General features: G+C 31.9%; 1 protein-coding gene across 1 annotated transcript in view; it reads left to right on the top strand.

Annotated features, from left to right (window-relative positions):
• The first annotated feature begins 3,295 nt into the window (after positions 1-3,295).
• Positions 3,296-21,478, top strand: part of LOC108751271 (RNA-binding protein 7) — a 53,213-nt gene continuing 35,030 nt past the window's right edge. The window contains exon 1 of the mRNA XM_018491364.1: positions 3,296-3,473. Coding sequence (XP_018346866.1) covers positions 3,390-3,473 — 84 coding nt within the window. The 5' untranslated portion in view covers positions 3,296-3,389. The remainder of the gene's footprint in view (positions 3,474-21,478) is intronic.

Raw genomic sequence — 21,478 nt, 5'->3', positions numbered from 1 at the left:
ATAAAATTAGAACAATTAAAAAAATAAAATAACATTCTCTTTCCGCAGCCTTTTTCCGCACCAGGGTGATATCACATAGTCCGGAATAGGACCATGTGATTTCACCTTATGCGAAATACAGAATGCGTCAGCAATGTTGAAGCAACCAATCAACGCTATTTTGCACTTTTCCATTACGCAAATTTTTATGTATTATGTTTACATGATGCGTCAAAGATGTAACCAGCATAAATAAAATTTAAAAACTACTAACTTCACGTTAATAATTTGCTTATTAAAATAAAATATAATTTTTCAAATTGTAAAAACAATTATCACTGTTATAGTATTTAATATTTTACAATTAATATTTACAATTTTATAACAATTTTTTGAATTGCTTTAACGCATTTATTATTATTTTTCCGCATTGTTTGAACATAACACACAAAACTTGCGATGGAAAAGTGCGGAAAAGAGCACACTGAAATCACATTTAATGCATCATTGTTTTTTTGATCTTAGTATCTATATTTATGCATTTTGTCATTTTGCTTCATTCATCTCGACATTATGCAATTCCATCATATCAATCACAGCATCAAACTATTTCCCTTTAATAAATTATTTACCTTTCAAAATACGACGGTTTATTACAAGAACAATGACGCACTCGCTATTTTGCAGCATCAAATGCAGAATAGCATTGAGTGGTTGTTCAATGAGGCATTTTCTATTCCGCATTGTGTGATTTCACTCGTATGATTTCACTCTTATGGCTTCTGCAGACTGGACCAGGACTAGTTAACTCCCATTGTATTTCCTTTACCCTAAAGTTCCTCTAGTAAATGTTAAGACAATAAGAGCGGAAGGATGCCATTGCCGAGTGTCGGATATCGGCCGGAAATAGTTGATAGTCCGATTTCGCTTTCTACACCATGAAACAATTGCTCACATCAATTCACAGATTCACTACTGCATTGAAGTAGTGCCAAAGTATCTCTGCAAAGTATTTAAAGGGACTCAAAATCTGACCATTCAGAAGACGATGCTCCTCATGATTTGACTCTTACTAGAAAGACTTTACCCACGTTTTCAACACTTCTGTAAAACGTCTGAAGCATCGAATTAAAAATTAATGTGGCTGCAATCATTTCATTGCATTCGACTACGTACCCAATCTGATGTACAATCTTGTACACAACCTTGAATATGTGCTGTCGCGACAACTCATAATTGGTGATCCACCAGTTACAGTGCCACTGTACTGATTTCTGATTAATACCAGTCCTCTGTATACAAAGTAATTAAAATAATAAACTCATGTCGGAGAACTGTATATTTACATACAGAATTACTACCGCGTAATTTTTTCCGCACATGTATCATTTTTTTCTAAGAACATCTGCTTTAATTTCATTTAACCTGCTTCGATCTTGGAGAAATGCAATCGAATGTACAAAATGGTCGCAGCTATATTGATTTTTAGTTTAATGCTTCATAGAGACACTTTGTAGAATCACTGACAACAGGTAAAAAAAAATACAATGAGAGTTTACTGGCCCTGGGCATAAACTGCACAAAAAAAGGTGCATTCACATGCAAACGTCAAGCAGCGGAAGCAGCAATCAATCAGGACGGGTAGTGGTATAAAAAATATTTTTTATGCTACTTATGATTACTTATATCAATGTTATAAAATTGGCCAATCACAGCCATTCCATTCTTCAGAAGAATAGCTATGATTGGCCAGTTTCATAACATCGATATTATAATTTTGGCGTAAAGCGTGCCGTGTAACAGAGGCACTGTAAAAATCGCTTCGTTGATTGGTTGGTGCTTCCACTGCTTGACGCTAGCATGTGAATGCACCTAAAGTTGTTCCAAATTAGCGACTGCGAGCTTCAAAAGTGTTATAAATTCCCCAGATTGTACTAACCGTACTGTGGGTATCAATCATGAGAGTACCATCACATGAGGCGTAACCTGCGTAAGCATAACCTGTGTATTCTAGTAATTTTACTAGAATACGTTACTTTTTTTTTACTAAAATACGCCATTCTGAAAGGAATTCACATTGGGCATATTTCGCGGAAGATTAGAAAAATGCGACTAATTGCTGATTGGAATTTCTGTTGTACACTCTAACAGAAATGCTAAACGAATTTACGATTGGTTTTCATAACCTATGCATCTCAAAAAGTACGCTTCATGAGGAACCGGCACCTTTCCATCGCGTATATGGGAGGATAATCGAATGAATCATTAAAATCGGAACGTCTTGTGAGAGAGAAAGAAACGCCCTGTGATCTGAGATATTGTATTAAGCGTTAAAGTTGATGACTATTGAGGTTAAGAAATCTGTCACAGAGGTAAAATAAGGTCTGTAATTGTACTGTCCCACATAAATTTCGATTGGTTTCGACTTTCCATGTGATGCAAAGGAGCGCACGATTCTATGATTGTACTGTTGCAAAATCGAAAGCCATGTGCATTTTTTCAAACAGAATAAGCTAAAATGAGCCAAAAATTAAATTTTACGCATGGTGGTTCTATCATGTTTTGGCGTAACAACAAAATAGCGTAAAGCATAAAGTAACTAGACGGAAACTGATATTCAAATGAAACGATATAATTAATCGGCGAAAGTTATGGTGCGGCCACAATAGAAAGAATAAAGAATAAAAAATCAAACCTAATCAAAAACTGTGTATTTCAGTGTATCCAATATCTGACAGGTTGAAAGCCTTATTCTTTATTCCTAATTCCTTATTCCTTCTATTGTGGCTGCACCTTTACGCTTACGCCTCATGTGACGGCACTCTGAAACTTTTTTCTTAGGATGAAATGTGAAAAGTGAAAAATTTCTCCATTAAGATATCAATTATGAAACTTTATCCCTAGGATAGAAAGTAAAAAGTGAAAATTTTTACTATTGAAATTAATGGAGAAATTTTTTATTTTTCATTTTCCATCTTAGGGATAAAGTTTCATGATCGATACCCAATGGTGAAAATTTTTACTTTTCACTTTTCATCCTAGGGGGATAAAGTTTCATGATTCATACCCTGAATTCTTAAAGGTGCAGCCACAATAGAAAAAATAAGGAATTAGGAATGAGGAATAAGGCTTTCAATCTATCAGATATTGGAATACATTGAAATACATGGTTTCTGATAGGTTGGAATCCTTATTTCTTATTCCTAATTCCTTATTCCTTCTATTGTGACCGCACCATAACACTCCTTCCAGCGCATTCATGGATATAGTACTGAATGCACCTCATGTTTCATCTTTGAGTTTGTTCTCTTTCTTTTTATTCCGTGATAGTGCCTTAGTTTAACGATACTGACTCTCTTATAATGAGATTTTTCATAAATATAAAAAAATAGAAAATAATATTGCTAAAAATGGACGAAGATGCACGTACACTTTATTGTGGGAATTTAAGTGAGAAAGTCACTGAGGATATTCTCTACGAATTATTCTTACAAGTTAGTATATAATTAATGTATCCTACAATTAATACATAATGCTTCTGAAACTATGGGAACTTTCCAGCAAGAGACAAATTGATACAAAAGTCATTCTATCCTTGTTCAATAATTAGTAAGAAACAAAGACGGAATGACTTTTGTGTTGATTTGTGCCTCTGCTGGAAAGCTTCTTAAATAATCTAATATAAATATCTGCAAAAAACAATTTATATTTGTCTCATATATGTAAATTTTACATAGCTAGTTTGTCAAAGACGTTGCATTACAAGTTTTGTAAATGAAAGTCATTAATACAGATTTTGCGATATGCAATATTGTCAGTAAAATATCTATAAAATATAGCAAAATTTATCGATAGTGATAAAAATCAAACAGATATTAAATTGCAAATATATAATTTAAATTTAAATTCCGATCAGTGACATTCTGTACTCTAATTTATAAAAAAAGTGTTAAAATTTTAATCATTGTCAGGTGTTAGTAAAAGATTTCATTACTCATATCTTGTACTAACACAACAATTAATAAATAAATTAAAATTTTACTAAACTTTTTTTTTTTAGAAATTAGAGCAAAATATCATTGGCCAGAAACTTTTGCACACCACTATCATGTATATGTATCACTGAAATTAATTTAATAGAAAGTTACTATTTGATATAAGTATTAAACCATTGTTGTAAAATTGGATATTGTATTATGTGTATGATATCTACCAGCTGGACATAGGCTTAATACAGATACAATTAATAAAATCTACTACAGTTTTTTTTTTACATGGTTCTACTGGTAAATTATTGACAATTACTTATTGGATATTTGCGTAAAAGTATAAATATTTGATATTTTTTAAGAATATCTGTACAGAATGCATGTTTCCAGAAAGTAATGACAAAAAAGGCTAACCAATTCTATAAAATTGAAAAATGTTGTTAAGTTATATATATTCAGTAATGGCTCTTTAAGATTCTAACACCTGTATTCATAGTTTCTTATTTTAAGGAAGCCTCCATGAACTATTCCTCGATTCTCTAAGGCTTTCATGTTTCATAAATGGAAGTTTCCCTTCTCGAAGGAAGAAATATTTTAGAAATTTTAGAAAACTGAAGGCAGCATGTCATAATATATAGTATGTGCAAACCTAATATCATGAATTACAAATAAAGGTTATAAAGGCATTGTTGATTAAATAAAATCGTGATTAAGCATTTTGCAACAATAATGGACAAAAATAAAACTAATAGCAAATTCGATTGGACACACTCAGTATGCACATTAAACTACTGATGCACATTAAAACCGCCATGCATATACAAAATAATATAAATATATAATTACAATAAAAAATATATTAGATAATCCGCTCATATAAATTTCAAATAATAAAATAAGGAGTTTCTACCAGGTCATTTCAATAAAGGAGCTTTGAAAGGTATAAACAATAAACCTTTATTCTTTTATTATCATTTCACGAAACATTTCGACCATACTAAGTCCTCATTAGCCTTGTTTACAAATGAAATAAAAACCCTTAACAATAATTTATATGAACATATTAAAAACTTAGAAATTAATGTCGGTAACGGTATAAAAAATGTATTAATCGGATCATCTCGTCTACAATCACAATATGTGTTATAAATTTAACCATGTTATACTGAGTCAAATTATAAAAACGTATGTAAATTGTAGATCTAAATCAATTCTTCGGTTAACAGCGAGAAAAGATAGTTAATGTGATCAGAAAAGAAAGTCCAGTCAATAACTTAGTGTAACATTATTTCCAGTTGTATAAGATGGTTTGTATATTCAAAAGATATATGTAACATCCACGTAGTGCAGAATGAATAAATGGCTAATAAGAATTATAACTATTATTAATAAGTGTCAGAGTTGTACACATTGCGTTAATTTTTATAATAATTTGTTAAGTTAAACAAAAATTAAAACCCACAATGTCGCAGATTTATGTAAAATGAGCATAATAATTTTTGAAGTTAAACAAAATCGTATAACATAACATGAAATTTAAAAATTTTAAATGATAATATTGTTATAATGTCACAATACATAGTCACTTGTTAAAAAAGAATGTAAAAAACATTGAAGGGTTGTAGTTGTCTCAATAATGCAATCACTTACAATAATACAGCAGACAAAATATAAGGTCCTATTCCTCATAATCCTTCCTTTCTTAACTTAATATCTTTGCACATGTAATATCGAATTCTCTTAATAATGATGTAAACGATCTTTACCAGACACAATAAATCGGAAATGCTGCTACTTATAAGCGACGGTGTCGGACGACAGAGAGAAACATACTATTCTCTAACATTTTTGTTGTTAACAAAGGTATTCAACAGATAAACATACAGGTCATCGAGAGATTCTGTATTTCCTTTAAATTTGTATCATTAACTTGCTCTTTAATATATAATGTTTTCGAAATAAATCTCTTATTATAATTCGATTCTGAGTCTAATATTTTTATCTTCCAATTAAAGCTATGATTATAATATATTATAATGAATGTTCTGTTATAACAGAATATCTGGATTAATCTACTTTCTTATTATTAATATGTTCATTTATTCTTGTGTTGAGTCTTCTCTTAGTCTCTGTCCCACATAAGAAGCGTCGCAATTATTACATAAAATCTTATACACTATGTTATTATTGTTAAAAAATTCTTTCCTGTCTTCATGTATAATATTTTTATGAATTTATTTAACTTATTAAGCATCTGTAACCCATATCATAGACTGCTTTACTAATCATACATATGGCGGATTGTGTAATACCGTGGATAAATGGAAGCACAAAGAATTTTTTCATATTAGTATTTTCATGATCATTGCTTTGCAAATTCCCATATGCAACCCTTGGTGAGAGAAGTTTTTTGACCTTTGAATTGATATATTTAAATATCATTTCTAACGGATATCCATTATTTAAAAGTACTTCCACAATCATTTCTAAATTTTTCTGATAGAATTTTGGTTGTGAAAGTAAAATTGATCTATCAACCAGACTGTATACGAGGTGTGATCAAAAAGTAAGGTGAATTTTGTTATAAAATAAAAAATCTTTATTTATTCATCCAAATCAATTTGATCCCCTTCAAAGTAATCCCCCTCCGATACAATACACTTATGCCAACGTTTTTTCCATGCCTCGAAGCATGCCAAAAAGTCGATTCCCGGTATAGCCTTCAAAGCGCGCAGCGATTCACGTTGAATCTCTTCAATAGATTCAAAGCGGTGTCCCCGGAGCGGTCTTTTGAGTTTGGGAAATAGCCAAAAGTCACACGGAGCTAAGTCAGGTGAATAAGGCGGTTGCGGAACGATATGAGTGGAATTTTTGGCGAAAAACTCACGAAGAATCAATGCCGTGTGAGACGGCGCATTATCGTGAGGCCCAAGTGATCCTTCAAAATTGTTTGAACTGAACCAAATGAAATGCCAACCATATCGACAAGGTCTCTAATTGTCAATCGACGATTTTCGAGCACCAATTCCTTGATTTTCTTCACGTGTTGCTCATCAATTGACGTTGATAGTCGTCCGGGGCGTTCCAAGTCATCAGTACGTTCTCTGCCTTCTTTGAAGTCTTTGTACCACTTATAAACATTTTTCTGCGACATAGTCGATTCTCCGAAGGCCCTCTGCAACATTCTGAACGTTTCCGCAGCCGAAATTTCATTCCGCAAACAAAATTTAATGGCACTTCTTTGCTCAGCAAAATCAGACATTGTAAAAATCGCCAAAATCACTTTTAGTCGTTTAGAAAACACAAGCGTAACTATATGACTAATGATGACATTGACATGAAATTTGCCACAGATGTCACTAACAGTAGTACCAACATAAAAATAAAAAAGTTTGCTCGAATCGATTAGCGCGGGAAGTTTAAATTAAAAATTCACCTTACTTTTTGATCACACCTCGTATAGTATCCATCTTATGACATCGTAGGTAGTTAGACAAATAAGATAGGTACTTATACGAGTAAGTCTTTTTTTGAAACCAATCCACATATATTATACTATTTTCTACTATCAACAAAAGATCAAGAAAACTTATTTTGTAATTCTCTTTATATTCTAAAGTGAATTATTGTACAATCGTTTATCTATATTATTAAAAGTCTTATGAATAGATGACACCAAATTAAATGGAGCAGCTATGATTATGTTGTTCACATATCGGAAATAAAAATTGATAAATATATGTTTATAGATAAATAAAAAGCATAAATATATGTTTATAAATAAACATAGAAATCGCTTAAATCGTGAAATACTCAACACATTTTATTATACTATTATATATGTTAAATATGTATTTCATAATACGAAATATTTGCATTTTATTTTTATACTCAAATTAGTGTATAACGGCTTTATTCGTTCTTCCAATCGAATTCGCCATAATGCTTATTATACGAAGGAGAAATTTTTTTTGGCGCAGTTTATTTCCGAAAAAAAGCTATCGAAAATAAAAGGACTGGTGTAACGAACTAAATTTGATGATTTGATTGGTTACGTAGGCTGCACCTCCTCCTTAAGGAAACTCGTAATCTCCCTTCAGAAAAGGAAGCTAATAAAACTCCTTCTTTGTTCAAGAAAGGTTTATGAAACGTGAAATAAGGAACAAGGAATCTTCATTCCTTAAGGAAGGATACGGGTATAAATTTCTATTAAACATTGTTGATAATATTGATTGGTTTTATAAAGTTTGGTTTATAAAAACTTTTTTACTATTATTAATTTTGCTAATGTTCAACAGAATGGGAAACTAAAAATAAGCTAATGTGAAATAATTCAAAGTATTTGTGTATAAAATATATATACAATATATATAAATAAAATAAATCTAATGTAAAAAATATATATAAATAAACAAAGTATAATTAAGTGTTTTGATATTGTTTTTAGGTCATTCTTAGTATAATAAAAAAGATTAATAGGTATTTTATTTATAATAAAACTAGATTGTTGAAATGAATATCGATTTGTAATACTAATGTCCAAAATTAAAAATTAACAAACGTCTTCAGTATTCGACAAAATACTTAAATCACGTGTCCACAAAACTGAAACTAAAATACAATATATAAACGGTTATAATATGTAAGAATCTAATTTTATCAATTAGTTAAAACTTATGTTGTAGTGGTATCACATTAAACATCCCGATAAAATCCAAAATAAATTTAATATAATATGATATATCTATTGTAGTATAACAAATAAGACATAAAAAGCGTATGAGATGTTGAGCTTACGAAAGATTTATTGAGTGAATAAATGTATGTGTGCTTATGAGAATGCTGGAGCCGCCTGTTATCGATAAAACTAGCGTTTTTGATGTTTTTGTTCCTGTCGAATTTCTTTGTAGTGATTTCATAGAATAAAAATTCTTTTTTCAAATTAAAATGTACATGCTAATGTACTTGTCGCTGGTGTATTCAAAAAAGTTGGAGAAAATAAAAAATTGCAGATTTCTAATATCCATTTTTATCTCAGTATGGTGACCAATGCTGAAGATAAAACGGATAAATAAATCTGTAATTTTCTTTTTTTTTCAGCTTTGAATACAAAATACACCAGCGACAAGTATATTAGCGTGTACATTTTAATCGTGGAAAAGGAATCTTTATTCTGTGAAATCACTACGAAGAAATCCAACAGGAACAAAAACGCTAGTTTTACCGGTAATACAGGTGACTCCAGCATCCCCTTGTAAGAAACTTATTAAGCGAATAAACATGTTTATACGAAAATTAATAAACTGTGAAAGGTCAAAATATAACGGATCCAAGAGATTAGTATTATTCTGCAAATTCAAACCCTGCTTTTTGTTTTCGAATATATGTCATATTAGAAATTAATCTCTTATTTAATATTTTCTCTTTGTCTCTAAAATCTTAATTAAATAACAACGGTGTAAAGACTCTTTATATATAACAAAATAAACAAAGTAAACGGCGAAATAAGAGTCAACGCATAACACATTTAATTAAAGATATTAGTCAAAGATACATAAAGTAAAAAACGAAGCAGAACGGCGTATATCAATGTATAAAACAATTCAGAGAAAAGATAACATTACAAGTTTCGGCTGCTGGATTGAGCCCTCCTCAAATGTTAAATAAAGTAAGTATAATAAAAATAGTAAAAGACTACATAAATATAAATAAATAATTCAATGTCGCAACAATTTTAAAGCGCGGAAATGTACAATTCGGTTGGATCTCGACGTGAAGCATAATATTATACATGCGATAGGGCAGTCAAAACGATGTCAAGATTCATAGTCAAGTGCTAGCGACACGCCTGAATAAATAAATGAGAACCGCTGTATATGTATAAGCGAAACAGGTATATGAAAACGCATGACGCCGGTAGGATTGTAAATGCTGAAGTCGAACATGTCAGCGTCGCACGTGACACGACCGCTCGCTGAAACGAAACGCAACGCACATGACTATGAATCTTGACATCGTTTTGACTGCCATATCGCATGTATAATATTATGCTTCACGTCAAGATCCAACCGAATTGTACATTTCCGCGCTTTAAAATTGTTGCGACATTGAATTATTTATTTATATTTATGTAGTCTTTTACTATTTTATTATACTTACTTTATTTAACATCTGAGGAGGGCTCAATCCAGCAACCGAAACTTGTAATGTTATTTTTTCTCTGAATTGTTTTATACATTGATATACGCCGTTCTGCTTCGTTTTTTACTTTATGTATCTTTGACTAATATCTTTAATTAAATGTGTTATGCGTTGATTCTTATTTCACTATTTACTTTGTTTATTTTGTTAAAATCTTAATGTCCTTCCAATCAAATTCACATCCAAACTGAACTCTGTGTTCTATAATAACAGAATGTTGAGTTATATTTCTGTTTACGTGGTTCTTATGGATCATTTATTCTCAGCGAAATTTTTTTAAACAAATATTTGATTTGGTATACATATGAGGCATCACAATTACTGTAATTAATTCTGTAGACGACATTTGAGTGTAAGAGAGTAGGTATATTATCCTTTAGAGTATTTTGATAAAAAATATTTAGGTTGGTGTATGCTGTGCGTATTGTATGATTGTTAAATCTTAAATTTTTCAGAAATTACAGTAATATATGGTATGGTGAAATAAGTATGCAATTTTTTTTCAGTCTTCTGTTTTTATTAATCAGATTACGTTTATACGATAATTATTAAATCGGGTTTAGTAATATCCGTAGTTATAAGTCTCGAAATATATATTCATTTATACGAAGTGGTTTTAATTTATTTTATTGCCATGGTGGAAAAATTTCACTGAAATTATTCCACATATTGAAACACTTCAGCAATATTTCAGAAGAATTTTAATTTAATTTCAGTGGTTTTTAGTTGAAAAATTCGTTTGCAGCAAAATTTCTGCAAAATTTCAGAGAAATTTCAATTCAGTTTTAATGATTTTTCAATATGTTAGATAAAAAATTAATTTTCAGTGAAATTTTAGCAAATTTTCAGCAATTTCGCCAAAACGTGGAATAATTTCAGCGAAATTTTTCCAGGATATAATAAAAACAATTGTATAATTTTTTTATTATGTTCTAACTAAGTTCGTAGTATTCGACGTTGACAATACAAGCATAACAACCACTCCTTACGTTTACACGGCCTCTTAAAACCGATTTTATAAATTTACACATTTTTGCTATCGGATGTAGAGTAAAGCCCTAGACACAATGCAAAAGAATAACCATAGCAATAGAAATAATACGATTTCAACTTATCAGAAATCAGATACTGAAATATACAGTTTTTGATAAGTTGAAATCGTGTTATTTCTATCGCTATCGCTATTCCTTTGCATTGTATCCGGGGCTTAACAGCTGTTAAAGTGGAGGTCGCCATGGCTCGGCAAAGCTCTAGCTTCGTGGACCGGACGATTCTCTATTGCTTGCGGTTTATGACTCGTGATACATCATTTTCGGCGATTAGCGGTAAGTTTTGCGAGTTAAAGAAGCCTTTGTGAATAGACAAGGCTCCTTTACTATTGGATCGTCAATGATCGCATTCAAGAATGTTTATTTTGCAAATGTTGAAAGTTTTTTTTTGTTGATATAAAAGTATAGAAGATCTAAAAGTAGGGTAAAATCATTAATTTTGGATCACTCTTTAAAAAAAGATTCATATTTTTATTCAAAACAATATCAAACAATTAATAAAATATTTAATAGTTATTGATTGTAATAAAGATTATAAAATATTTAATAGATATTGATTGATTATAAAGATTATATTATGAATGATTTTATTTCATTTCATTACCATTTTATATGTTTTAATTTGAATTAAATAGTTAAGTAATGACACAATTATCCACAATTAGATCCCATGTACTAATTGCGGATAAATTCACCAAATGCTTTTTTACTACATCCTATAAGAATAATACAAATGATTTGCTCAGGCATATCGAAATATACAGGATATTTGTAATTTAAATGTCAAAACTTTGAGAGCATGTAGGGGATCGGTAAGAAAAAGTCCTGTAGAGATATCCTCGTTTTTGCTTCGTTTTGGAGAAAATCGCAAAAAAGATGAAACGTAATTTTCATTTTTGTACTTTTTATTACTTATTTACATTGTATTTATTCACTTACTTAATGAAGATATTGTTCAAAATGTTGGCCTCTTGCAGCAATGCAAACATTGCATCTAGCACGAACAGCTCGTGTTGCAGTCAAACACTGATCTGATGATATTTGGTGCACTGCAGCCTCGATTCGATTTCTCAATTGTTCTCTAGAGTTGATTGACAACGAATAAACTTCTTGCTTCAGGGTTTTTCACACAAAGAAGTCCAGTGGTTTCAAATCAAGGAATGACCAAGATATAATAATAATAATTCACTCGACGAGTACTGACGAATTTAGGAGAAACAGGAGAAAGGCAGAAATGTAAACAAATAAAAAAAAGTTTTCACCTGAAAACGGAATTATTATTGTTTTTATACACGATTTTAGTAATGATAATACTTCAAAGGCAATGTGAAAACAAAGCAACTTTGTTCTTTTTGCAATTTTCTCCAAAATGAACATATCTCTACAGAATTTTTTTTCTTAGTTTAACGATCCTCAAAGTTTTGACGTTTAAATTCCGAACACTCTGTATAAAACGAAATTATAATTGATGATCCACATCTAATTTTAGGGCCTAATTCTGGATCATGATGCAATTTTATAACACATCCAAGTTTATTTAAAATTAGTGACAATTAAAAATCAATAATAATTAAAATTACAATAAAAATTAATAAAAATTAAACGGTTAGCCAAAAAAAATTTTTTTGCATTTAGAAATATATTTTATATTCTATTTTGAAACTTAAGGCTTGATTGCACCAACGTTACTTTGACTTTAAGCAAGGCTTAAAACTCTCTGTCTCTATCTCTCTTTTGCTTTAAAACGAGATGGAGAGAGTTTTAAGTCTTGCTTAAAGTCAAAGTAATGTTGGTATAATCGGGCCCAAAACAAATAAATATTTTTGAAATGTACATCATTTGTAAGATTTGACAAGTTTTTAAACATTTTTATAATAAAGAAGAGTGTCAATTTTCGAGGGTTTTGCGACTATTTGGAGATTGTTTCATTCTACGAGTATGTTTTCTTATGTATTTTCTTCGTAGAAACCAAAAATAATTATAATATCGCCTTAAGAAAAGTTGGTACTTGAAATAAAGTGAATAAAATTCTTATTTGCATCGTTATAAAATCGCTATCAGTTATGCCTCAATGACTTAGAAATTAATTCCAAATTGGATAAAGTACGAGTAATATTGCACCACAAAACGTTAATTAGATTATATTTTTTATTAGGACATTTGTTACAAAAAAAACTTAGTAATCAATTATTGCTTTGCAACTAATCTTTTTTACTAATCATTTTGTATTTTTAGATTCGATTTATATTAACTGTAATATTGATAATTGACAATGAAAAGATTCTCTTATTTAAATAACAATGATAAATGACGAGATGCCCTCTTTTTTTCAGAGTTGGGACCGACAGTGGTAAAGTTACATTACATATTTACATATTCACATATTATTATATATTATATCAAGAGGATTAGTTGGAAAACAATAATTAATGTATGTAATTATCGTATTTTCAAGTTTTTATATTTTTTATAAAATTATTAATTTTTTTTTATAACAAATGTTCTAATGAAAAATATAATCTAATTAAAGTTTTGTGGTATAATATTACTCGCATTTTATCTAATTTTAAATTACTTTCTAAATCATTGAAGCATAACTATTGTAACAGTAATTTTATAACGATGCGAATAAGAATTTTATTCCCTTTGATATAAAGTGAATATACCAACTTTCCTTAAGTCTGGTGTTATAATGATTATTTTTTATTTCTACGAAGAAAAATACATAAGAAAATATAGAATGAAACGATCCCCGAAAATTGGTACCCTCCTTTATGCAATAACAGTATCGTTATAACATAGTGATTAAACAAACATTCATGAACACATTTAAGGCTCCTGAGTACTCAGCTAAAAAATTCGTGTTGGCGGCGACATCGAATCAGACGGCGGCCTGGCGTAGCCCCACACACAAATACGAGCTCATATACGTGTGCTCGCTTTCGGCGCGCCGAGAGCGAACGAGATAGTGAGAAAACATCTTTCTCGCTCTAGTTGTTTGTTTCTAGCGACCGAAAATGCTTTTTCGTTGAACGGCAATCTCGGCCGCTCAGCGTATATCACTAAGAGGCGAGGAGCATTCTAAATAACATATAAGTTTTAATAAATTGTAGTGATAGTATACCTCTCCCATTAATCTAGAATAATATAAATCATGTTAAAACGCAACAATTTACGAGATATTTAAATTTTGTTTACGATTTTTCATGCGCGTTATATACCTTGTTCATAGACCCGATTAACAAGAAGTGCAAGATACGAAATTGGAATGCTGGAGATACCAAATTCGAATCCTGTTTTTTCTTCTTTTTTCATAGTTTTTTTCTGAAATAGGTAATCAAGTTCCTTGATAGCAAAACCTGCGGAGACAGATTTTGAGCAGAACCTTTGAACAGAGCAGTTACCAATTTTTGATTGCAGAAAGGCAACAAATTGTACACAGAGTTTGTATCATCTGACATCGTCAGCAAATTGCTGTCAGAAATATGATAAATTGCTAAACGTGCTATGCCAGCAGCAAAAACCGAACAAAATCCTGTACAACTTGATGGCAGTTTGAGAACAGAATTTAATTCAAGCAGACTCTGCTCGGTTTCTGTCACTAATCTGCTGGCATAGCTTGTCGGCAGGCTTTGTTTACAAATCCATTGCCAAATGCGGACACAAATGGCTATGATTTTGTAGTCAAAATCTGTGATCGAGTTTGCTGCCAATTTGACCTCAAATTGCTAACATTTTGCCCTATCAGAGTTAATAATAAACGTATATTAAGTCAAATAAATTTTCAAATAATTTTTGAAATAATTCGTGTATGGGATATTTTAAAGCAACAATTCTAGAAAAGAAATCCATTTCGCTTTTTAATTGACAAATAAAAAATTATTTTAAAATTGCACCACATATAAAGGCTTTTGTTTGTATGTTATTAAATTAATAATAACATTGGTATTATCTTTATTATTTATATTAATAATCTTGCTTTCAAAATTTTGTTTATTGTCAGATTTAAATTTATCAATTTTAAATTCGGATAGAAAAAAATATTTAAGGTAGTACTAGTACAATAATAGTCCAAAGTTTAGTTTCATCGTGGCGCTCAGTGGCGATACCTCATTCCCGCTAGAGAGAAAACTTTCAATTGTTCCTATCCAAGGCCGCATGCACACGCGGAAAGAAAATGAATATAGATCGATATATACTAACGCCGGTGCTGTCAGATGTTCGTTGGCCGTTCCCTCTACTTCTCATTACTCGCTTCAGTTGCCATCATAAGATAAAGAAAATCGAAACATTGCGTTCTTTTCGCGGCTTTATTTTCCTAATTAAATGGTTAAAAATGATCTTTTTTTACAATATCTATTTCATATTCTTTCATCGCGTGCTCGTTTTTTGTAATAATCCTGAGAATAGTATAGATGCTATAATTAAAGATCTGACTTGAGATGTTAACTTGAGTTGCGTATATGCTTTACATGTTAAAACTGCATATTTTGATTGCAATTATTTCAAAACTAGACAATCAATATGTTTCTAACTGCACACAAACAAAAGAAAGCATTTCAACTTACTTGTATGTCAAATTTTATAATAGCACATTTGTGAGAAAATTATTTCTTTATATTAGGAGATACCTCTTCGATGACCTTGATTTTGATATATGTTATAGAGGTGAGAGTACTGATCAACTTTTCCTTATAAATTAATTAGTGGTCTCTTATAATGTTTTTGAGATATATTTAATGTATTTGAGATACATAAAACTCATTTTTAAAATTTCATTATTTTCTGTATATCGCAGAACTTTTTACGCGAAGCGACTTTCACCCTATCTCCTCCCTGCTTAGGGACGCGCGACTTCCACGCTAAGCGAATTTCATTTCCCTTCCCCTGCTTCAAGGACGTCCGACTTTCATTTTCCTTGACAGGAGGGAATCATTTAGTAAGGCGAAGATCTAAATATCTTAGAAATTAAGAGGCCATTTTATTTGTAAGGAAAAGTTGTTCAGTACCTTCACCTTTATAACATGTCAAAGTCAAGGTCATCCGAAGAGGCAACCCCTAATATAAAAATCATTTTATGTTAGTACTACCTTAAAATAAAATATTGATCGACACCAAGTACATTTAATAAACGCAACGTCATTAAAAACACACAGCTTTTCGGATTTTTTTAAAGGAAAACAGATTTAATGTAAGGCAAATGTCTCAGTTGTACTGTTGCAATGGCAAGCTTATGACTTACAATCCGCGTTCTGCGTCTTATGTAGAGCCGACTTAACTATCATTCGAATTTAAAATTCTGACAATGAACGAAATTTCAAAAGCGAGATTATTAATATAAATAATAAAAATAATGCTAATATAATTTAATAATGTACAAATAAAATTCTTTATACACTACTCAACAAAAAATAGGTAGCACTCTCGAGCATTAAATATTGCGCAATATTCAGAACACCGTAATTCGATGAAAAATCATCATAGACAATTAGAAAATCATTTGAAAGTTTGAAATCTGTACTTTTGAAATCGGTATTTCAATCTGACTGATCCTTCATGGAGTTATACAGACACAAATGGATATCCGTCAAAATTACGTAACAAACGTTTGAAAGTGTTCTCTATTTTTTTTAAGAATAGTGTATATTGTACAAAAATTTTAAATAATTTTTTATTGGTTAATTAAAAAGCGAAATGGATTTTTTTCCTACAGTTGTTACATTGTTAAAATTCCCATACACAAATTATTTAAAAAATTACATGAAAATATATTTGACCTAATATACGTTTATTACTAACTTGCTCACTTATTTTAGAAAAAAAACTGAAAAAAAAGCAGGATTTGAATTAAGGATTTTCAGCATTTCTATTTCATATCTTACGATCTCGATTACACAAACTTCTTGTAAATCAGGTCTATGAACAAGGTATACAGAGTGTTCTAAAATTTTTTGGTAAGCGTCTTGTGATAGAGCGGACTAAATTGAGTCGAAAAGTCCTCTACCATTTTGCAATTTTCGTAATAGTTAACAAGATATTAATTACTAAAAGTCGCTGAATTGGTTTTCAATAATTTTTTACTCAAATACTATCAATTTTACAAAAAAAACAGCGAAAGACAAAAATTGTTTAGTTTCTTCTCGTAAAATTCTTTTTTTACAATTCAAGGATAAATGTGAAATCAGCTAATGCGAGGCCAACACAGGTTAGACGTGTGTAAATTCATATATTTAATTTTTGAGAAAAATTACAGACGTTTCAATCTTTTTGATTAAGTCTTTCTCAGTGTAATGATAACAAAATCCGTAGCGTATAATTAAATATAAAAGATGCGGTACAGTGAAATTGAAGTAACGTTAACATATAATATATTCATAATATGATTATAATGTTGTCTGTCGTATCTAACAAAATACTCAAATCAAATATTTTAAATTATTTGGAATTTAATAAAAGTTTCGAATAAGTTATTAAATTATAAAAAATCAATTTAAGACAAAAAACTTACGTAATAATGTTAACAAAGATTTGTGAGACAGCACCAAGACGTACAGAGGTATGTGAGAGATAAAAAATGATTATTGTTGGTTATAGGTAATATGATGGGAGTAAATAAATAAATGCAACACATATATACAATTTTATACAATAATTTTATACAAATTCTATACAATAAACTAAAGAAATAAAACATTCTTGGCGAAAATAATATGTTATTAAAAGTTTATAAGAAGTTTGGTTAACCCTTGTATGCACACTCGAATACCCGGGTGCCCATTACATTTTTGCATGAAGTGGATTAAAAATTAAAATTTCTCTTGGAACTTCCAGATCGTCGTTATTTAATTCAATTCTAAGCAAATGATGCATTTAGGCATTTTTAAGAATTTTTCTTAGCAAAAGTAATCGAATTTAATGTATATATACGCCGCGGACGATTCCGGGTACCCGAGTATCTACCATAGAAAAATTCTATTTTGAATGGCCTATTAGTTTTTTATTAATTTATTTGATTCATGCACGTGAAATGGGTTGCGTAATAATAGAATACATGAAAATTAATATACGTAGGCTGCTGGAAAAGTTTCTGCAATCTAGTACTTCCAGTGGCACCAACGTTCTGCTACTATCATATCCAAAAATTAGACGTTTTTAACCTATAATTCAATTGACTGTTTGTACCCAAGCTAACTAGTTTTGTTTGCATAGTATTTTAAAAGAAGTTATTTTGTAAGAAAATGGAAATTTCGTGTGAAAATTTTCGGACAATTTTTTACGATTACAAATGTAATCTAACTCCGAAACAATGGATCGATCGACTTCATTTGGCTTTTGGGGATGAAACACCATCCAATAGGACTGTTTATAATTAGTTTGCCGAATTCCAGCGTAGACGTACTTTTCTTAGTGATGAATTCCGTGAAGGTCATCCATCTACGTCTGTTGTTGCCACTAATGTTGATACTGTGCGTGAAATGATTGAGCGAGATCGGCATATAACATACCGCGAGATTCAGGCATCCTTAGACATTGACATGAAAGCAATACATACGATTTTGCATGATTACTTGAGCGTACGAAAACTTTGCAGTCGTTGGATTCCACACAATTTGACCGAAGCTCAAAAACAGGCTCGTGTTAAATGGAGCAAAGAAATGTTCAAGAAATTCAACCGAGGTCGGTCAAATTTGATCTACAACATCGTTACTGAGGACGAAACATGGATCTATTCGTATGAGCCCGAAAGTAAACAGCAATCCACTGTTTGGGTATTTCAAAATGAACCGAAACCAACAAAAGTTGTTCGTTCACGCAGTGCTGCCAAGCAAATTGCTTGTGTCTTCGGTTATACCGAACATGTGATAACCGTGGCTTTAGAGCATCGAAGGACTGTAAATACTGATTGATATACAACAATTTGTTTACCAGAAGTCATAAATGAATTGCGTAGAACAAACCGAAATCGTCGCATCATCCTTCATCATGACAACACCAGCTGTCATACAGTACGTCAAACCGTTGATTTTTTATCCAATAATAATGTCGAATTGATGACTCATTGTCCGTATTCATCTGATTTATCACCTAATGACTTCTTTTTGTTCCCAAACATTAAAAATATGATGCGTGGTGAGCGATTTGAGTCGCCTGAAGCAGCTGTTGAAATATTTCGTACACTGATTTCTGAGGTTACAGCCTTAGAGTGGAAAAAATGCTTCGAAAATTGGTTCGAGCGTATGCAAAAATGTATCGATCTTAAAGAGTTTCGAATACTTCGAAAAACAATAAAGCCATTTACCAAATTTTACATGTTTTTTTTCATATTGTTTGCAGAAACTTTTCCAGCATCCTACGTAAAAAAAACATTTATTTATTACATTCTATATATTTAACAAAAATTACTGCATGTTCATCACAGAGGGCTTATCACATTGGAAGCAGGTCTTTTGTGTATAGAATGTTTCTCTTGTCTCGCAGGTATCCGCACATAGGCAAATACCGCGAGTCGAACGCACTCTTTTTTATGCTCGCTTCGGAATATGGGTCAATGTCCCGTAAAGACGCTATGATACCTGTTTGCTACGAGCGGTGCGATCGTTGGTCCGAATTTCGAGTCAGGAAAGTCCCTTTAATTCGGGAATGGACCACGTGCGATCTCTGAAAGGGCAAGGTTTAATGATTACGAGGTTTTATGGGGGCTTAAAATTGAGTGACGAGAACGAGAAAAATGATTACTATCATTATTTATTGTCGTTAACCAACAGATCAGGAAAACACACGGTTATATAATAATAGATTATATAATAATATTTATTATATCTAATCTATACATTAATACAGTTACTGACGCAACAGTCTATTCTATAACGGCTATACATTTTATGTACACTGAGTTAGAGGTGGAATCGGGTAGATTTTGCTTAATCTATTTCATGGATGAAAATTGGACGGAGGAAGAAGGGAAAAGATTGAAGAAGAATTCCACTGGAACTAGGAATGGATTGGCGGAATTCGGAAGGAATACAGGGATACAGGAGGTTGAGTGTTGGCCGGTGATGGCATACCGGATTTCCTCGAGATCGAAATAATGAGGGCCGATTGTGTAGGCCCCCTCAGGGATAGATGCGGTAGTAGTCCGCGGGAATTGACTGATGAGTGACTCAAGAATGTCACTCTCTAGGATTCGGAAATAAGATCTAGGTGGGGGCGGAGAAATTTCCTCTAAGAACTCCACTGTCCGTGGAATTCGTCGGGGACAGAATTCCTCTGGGGGAAATTGAGATGGAATTGACCGACGAATTGGGTGATAACGGGGGAGTATCGGGGAAAATTCGCTCCGTTCGCGGTGACGGAGAGTGAAGAGGAGGTGAAGGAGGTTGCGGGAGAGGTAAAAGTTTGAGGAGGGGATGAAGGTGTTTGAGGGGGAGGTCTAGTCTCTAACGGGTTAGAGCCAGTGATGACGAGGATGGTGGTAAATGGTCCTCGGCCGGACGACTCATCTCGCGAACCCCAGAGGTATCTCTGGAACTCTTCGTCCAAGAGTCTCCGCGTTTCTCGGTAGGCCCGGTTTCTAAGTCTTGTAGGGACGGTTTAGACGCGGCACTATGATTTAATGTAAGTTATAGTGAATATTTCTTATACACATATATGCGTGCGTGGCATGCGTGGCGTGCGTGGCGTGCGTGGCGTGCGAGTTAATAGCGTTGAGTGCAGAGCTCGCGTATGCTGTTGGTCTAATCTAGGATTAGGATTAAGAATATCGATTGTAAAATGGGATACAGGGATATGTGTCTAAGACAACTTTCGTCATCGACCATTTGCCGGATGTCCAATAGTTTAGAGCCACATGTGTCATTTATTACAGACAACTGCTGTTTTATAACTCTGAATCTTTATTCTTCCTGTTCCTCGGGATAAGGTTCGCCTATTTGGCACTTGGTTCAAATGTCTAATCCAACGACTCCGTCCCGAGTGGATTATTAGTTCAAAAAGGTAAATGTTATTCGGCTCGTCGCTATTGTAGCCTCTTATGGTAGAAATAGATGGTACCGCTGTTATTTGTTAATAATTCTTATGATGATGGCGAAAGTTTTAATCGAAGAAAAGAACTGTGGAGTCTGGATGTAACACTTAGAATTGAGTTAAATAACGACGATCCGGAAGTTCCAAGAGAAATTGTAATTTTTAATCTACTTTATGAAAAAATGTGGTGAGCACCCGGGTACTCGAGTGCGCATACAATGGTTAATCAAACTGCTT

This window comes from Trachymyrmex septentrionalis, unplaced genomic scaffold (genome assembly GCF_001594115.1).
Source record: "Trachymyrmex septentrionalis isolate Tsep2-gDNA-1 unplaced genomic scaffold, Tsep1.0 scaffold110, whole genome shotgun sequence".
Taxonomy (NCBI): domain Eukaryota; kingdom Metazoa; phylum Arthropoda; class Insecta; order Hymenoptera; family Formicidae; genus Trachymyrmex; species Trachymyrmex septentrionalis.
The sequence above is the reverse complement of the archived record's forward strand: the minus strand, read 5'-3'. Positions and strand labels throughout refer to the sequence as shown.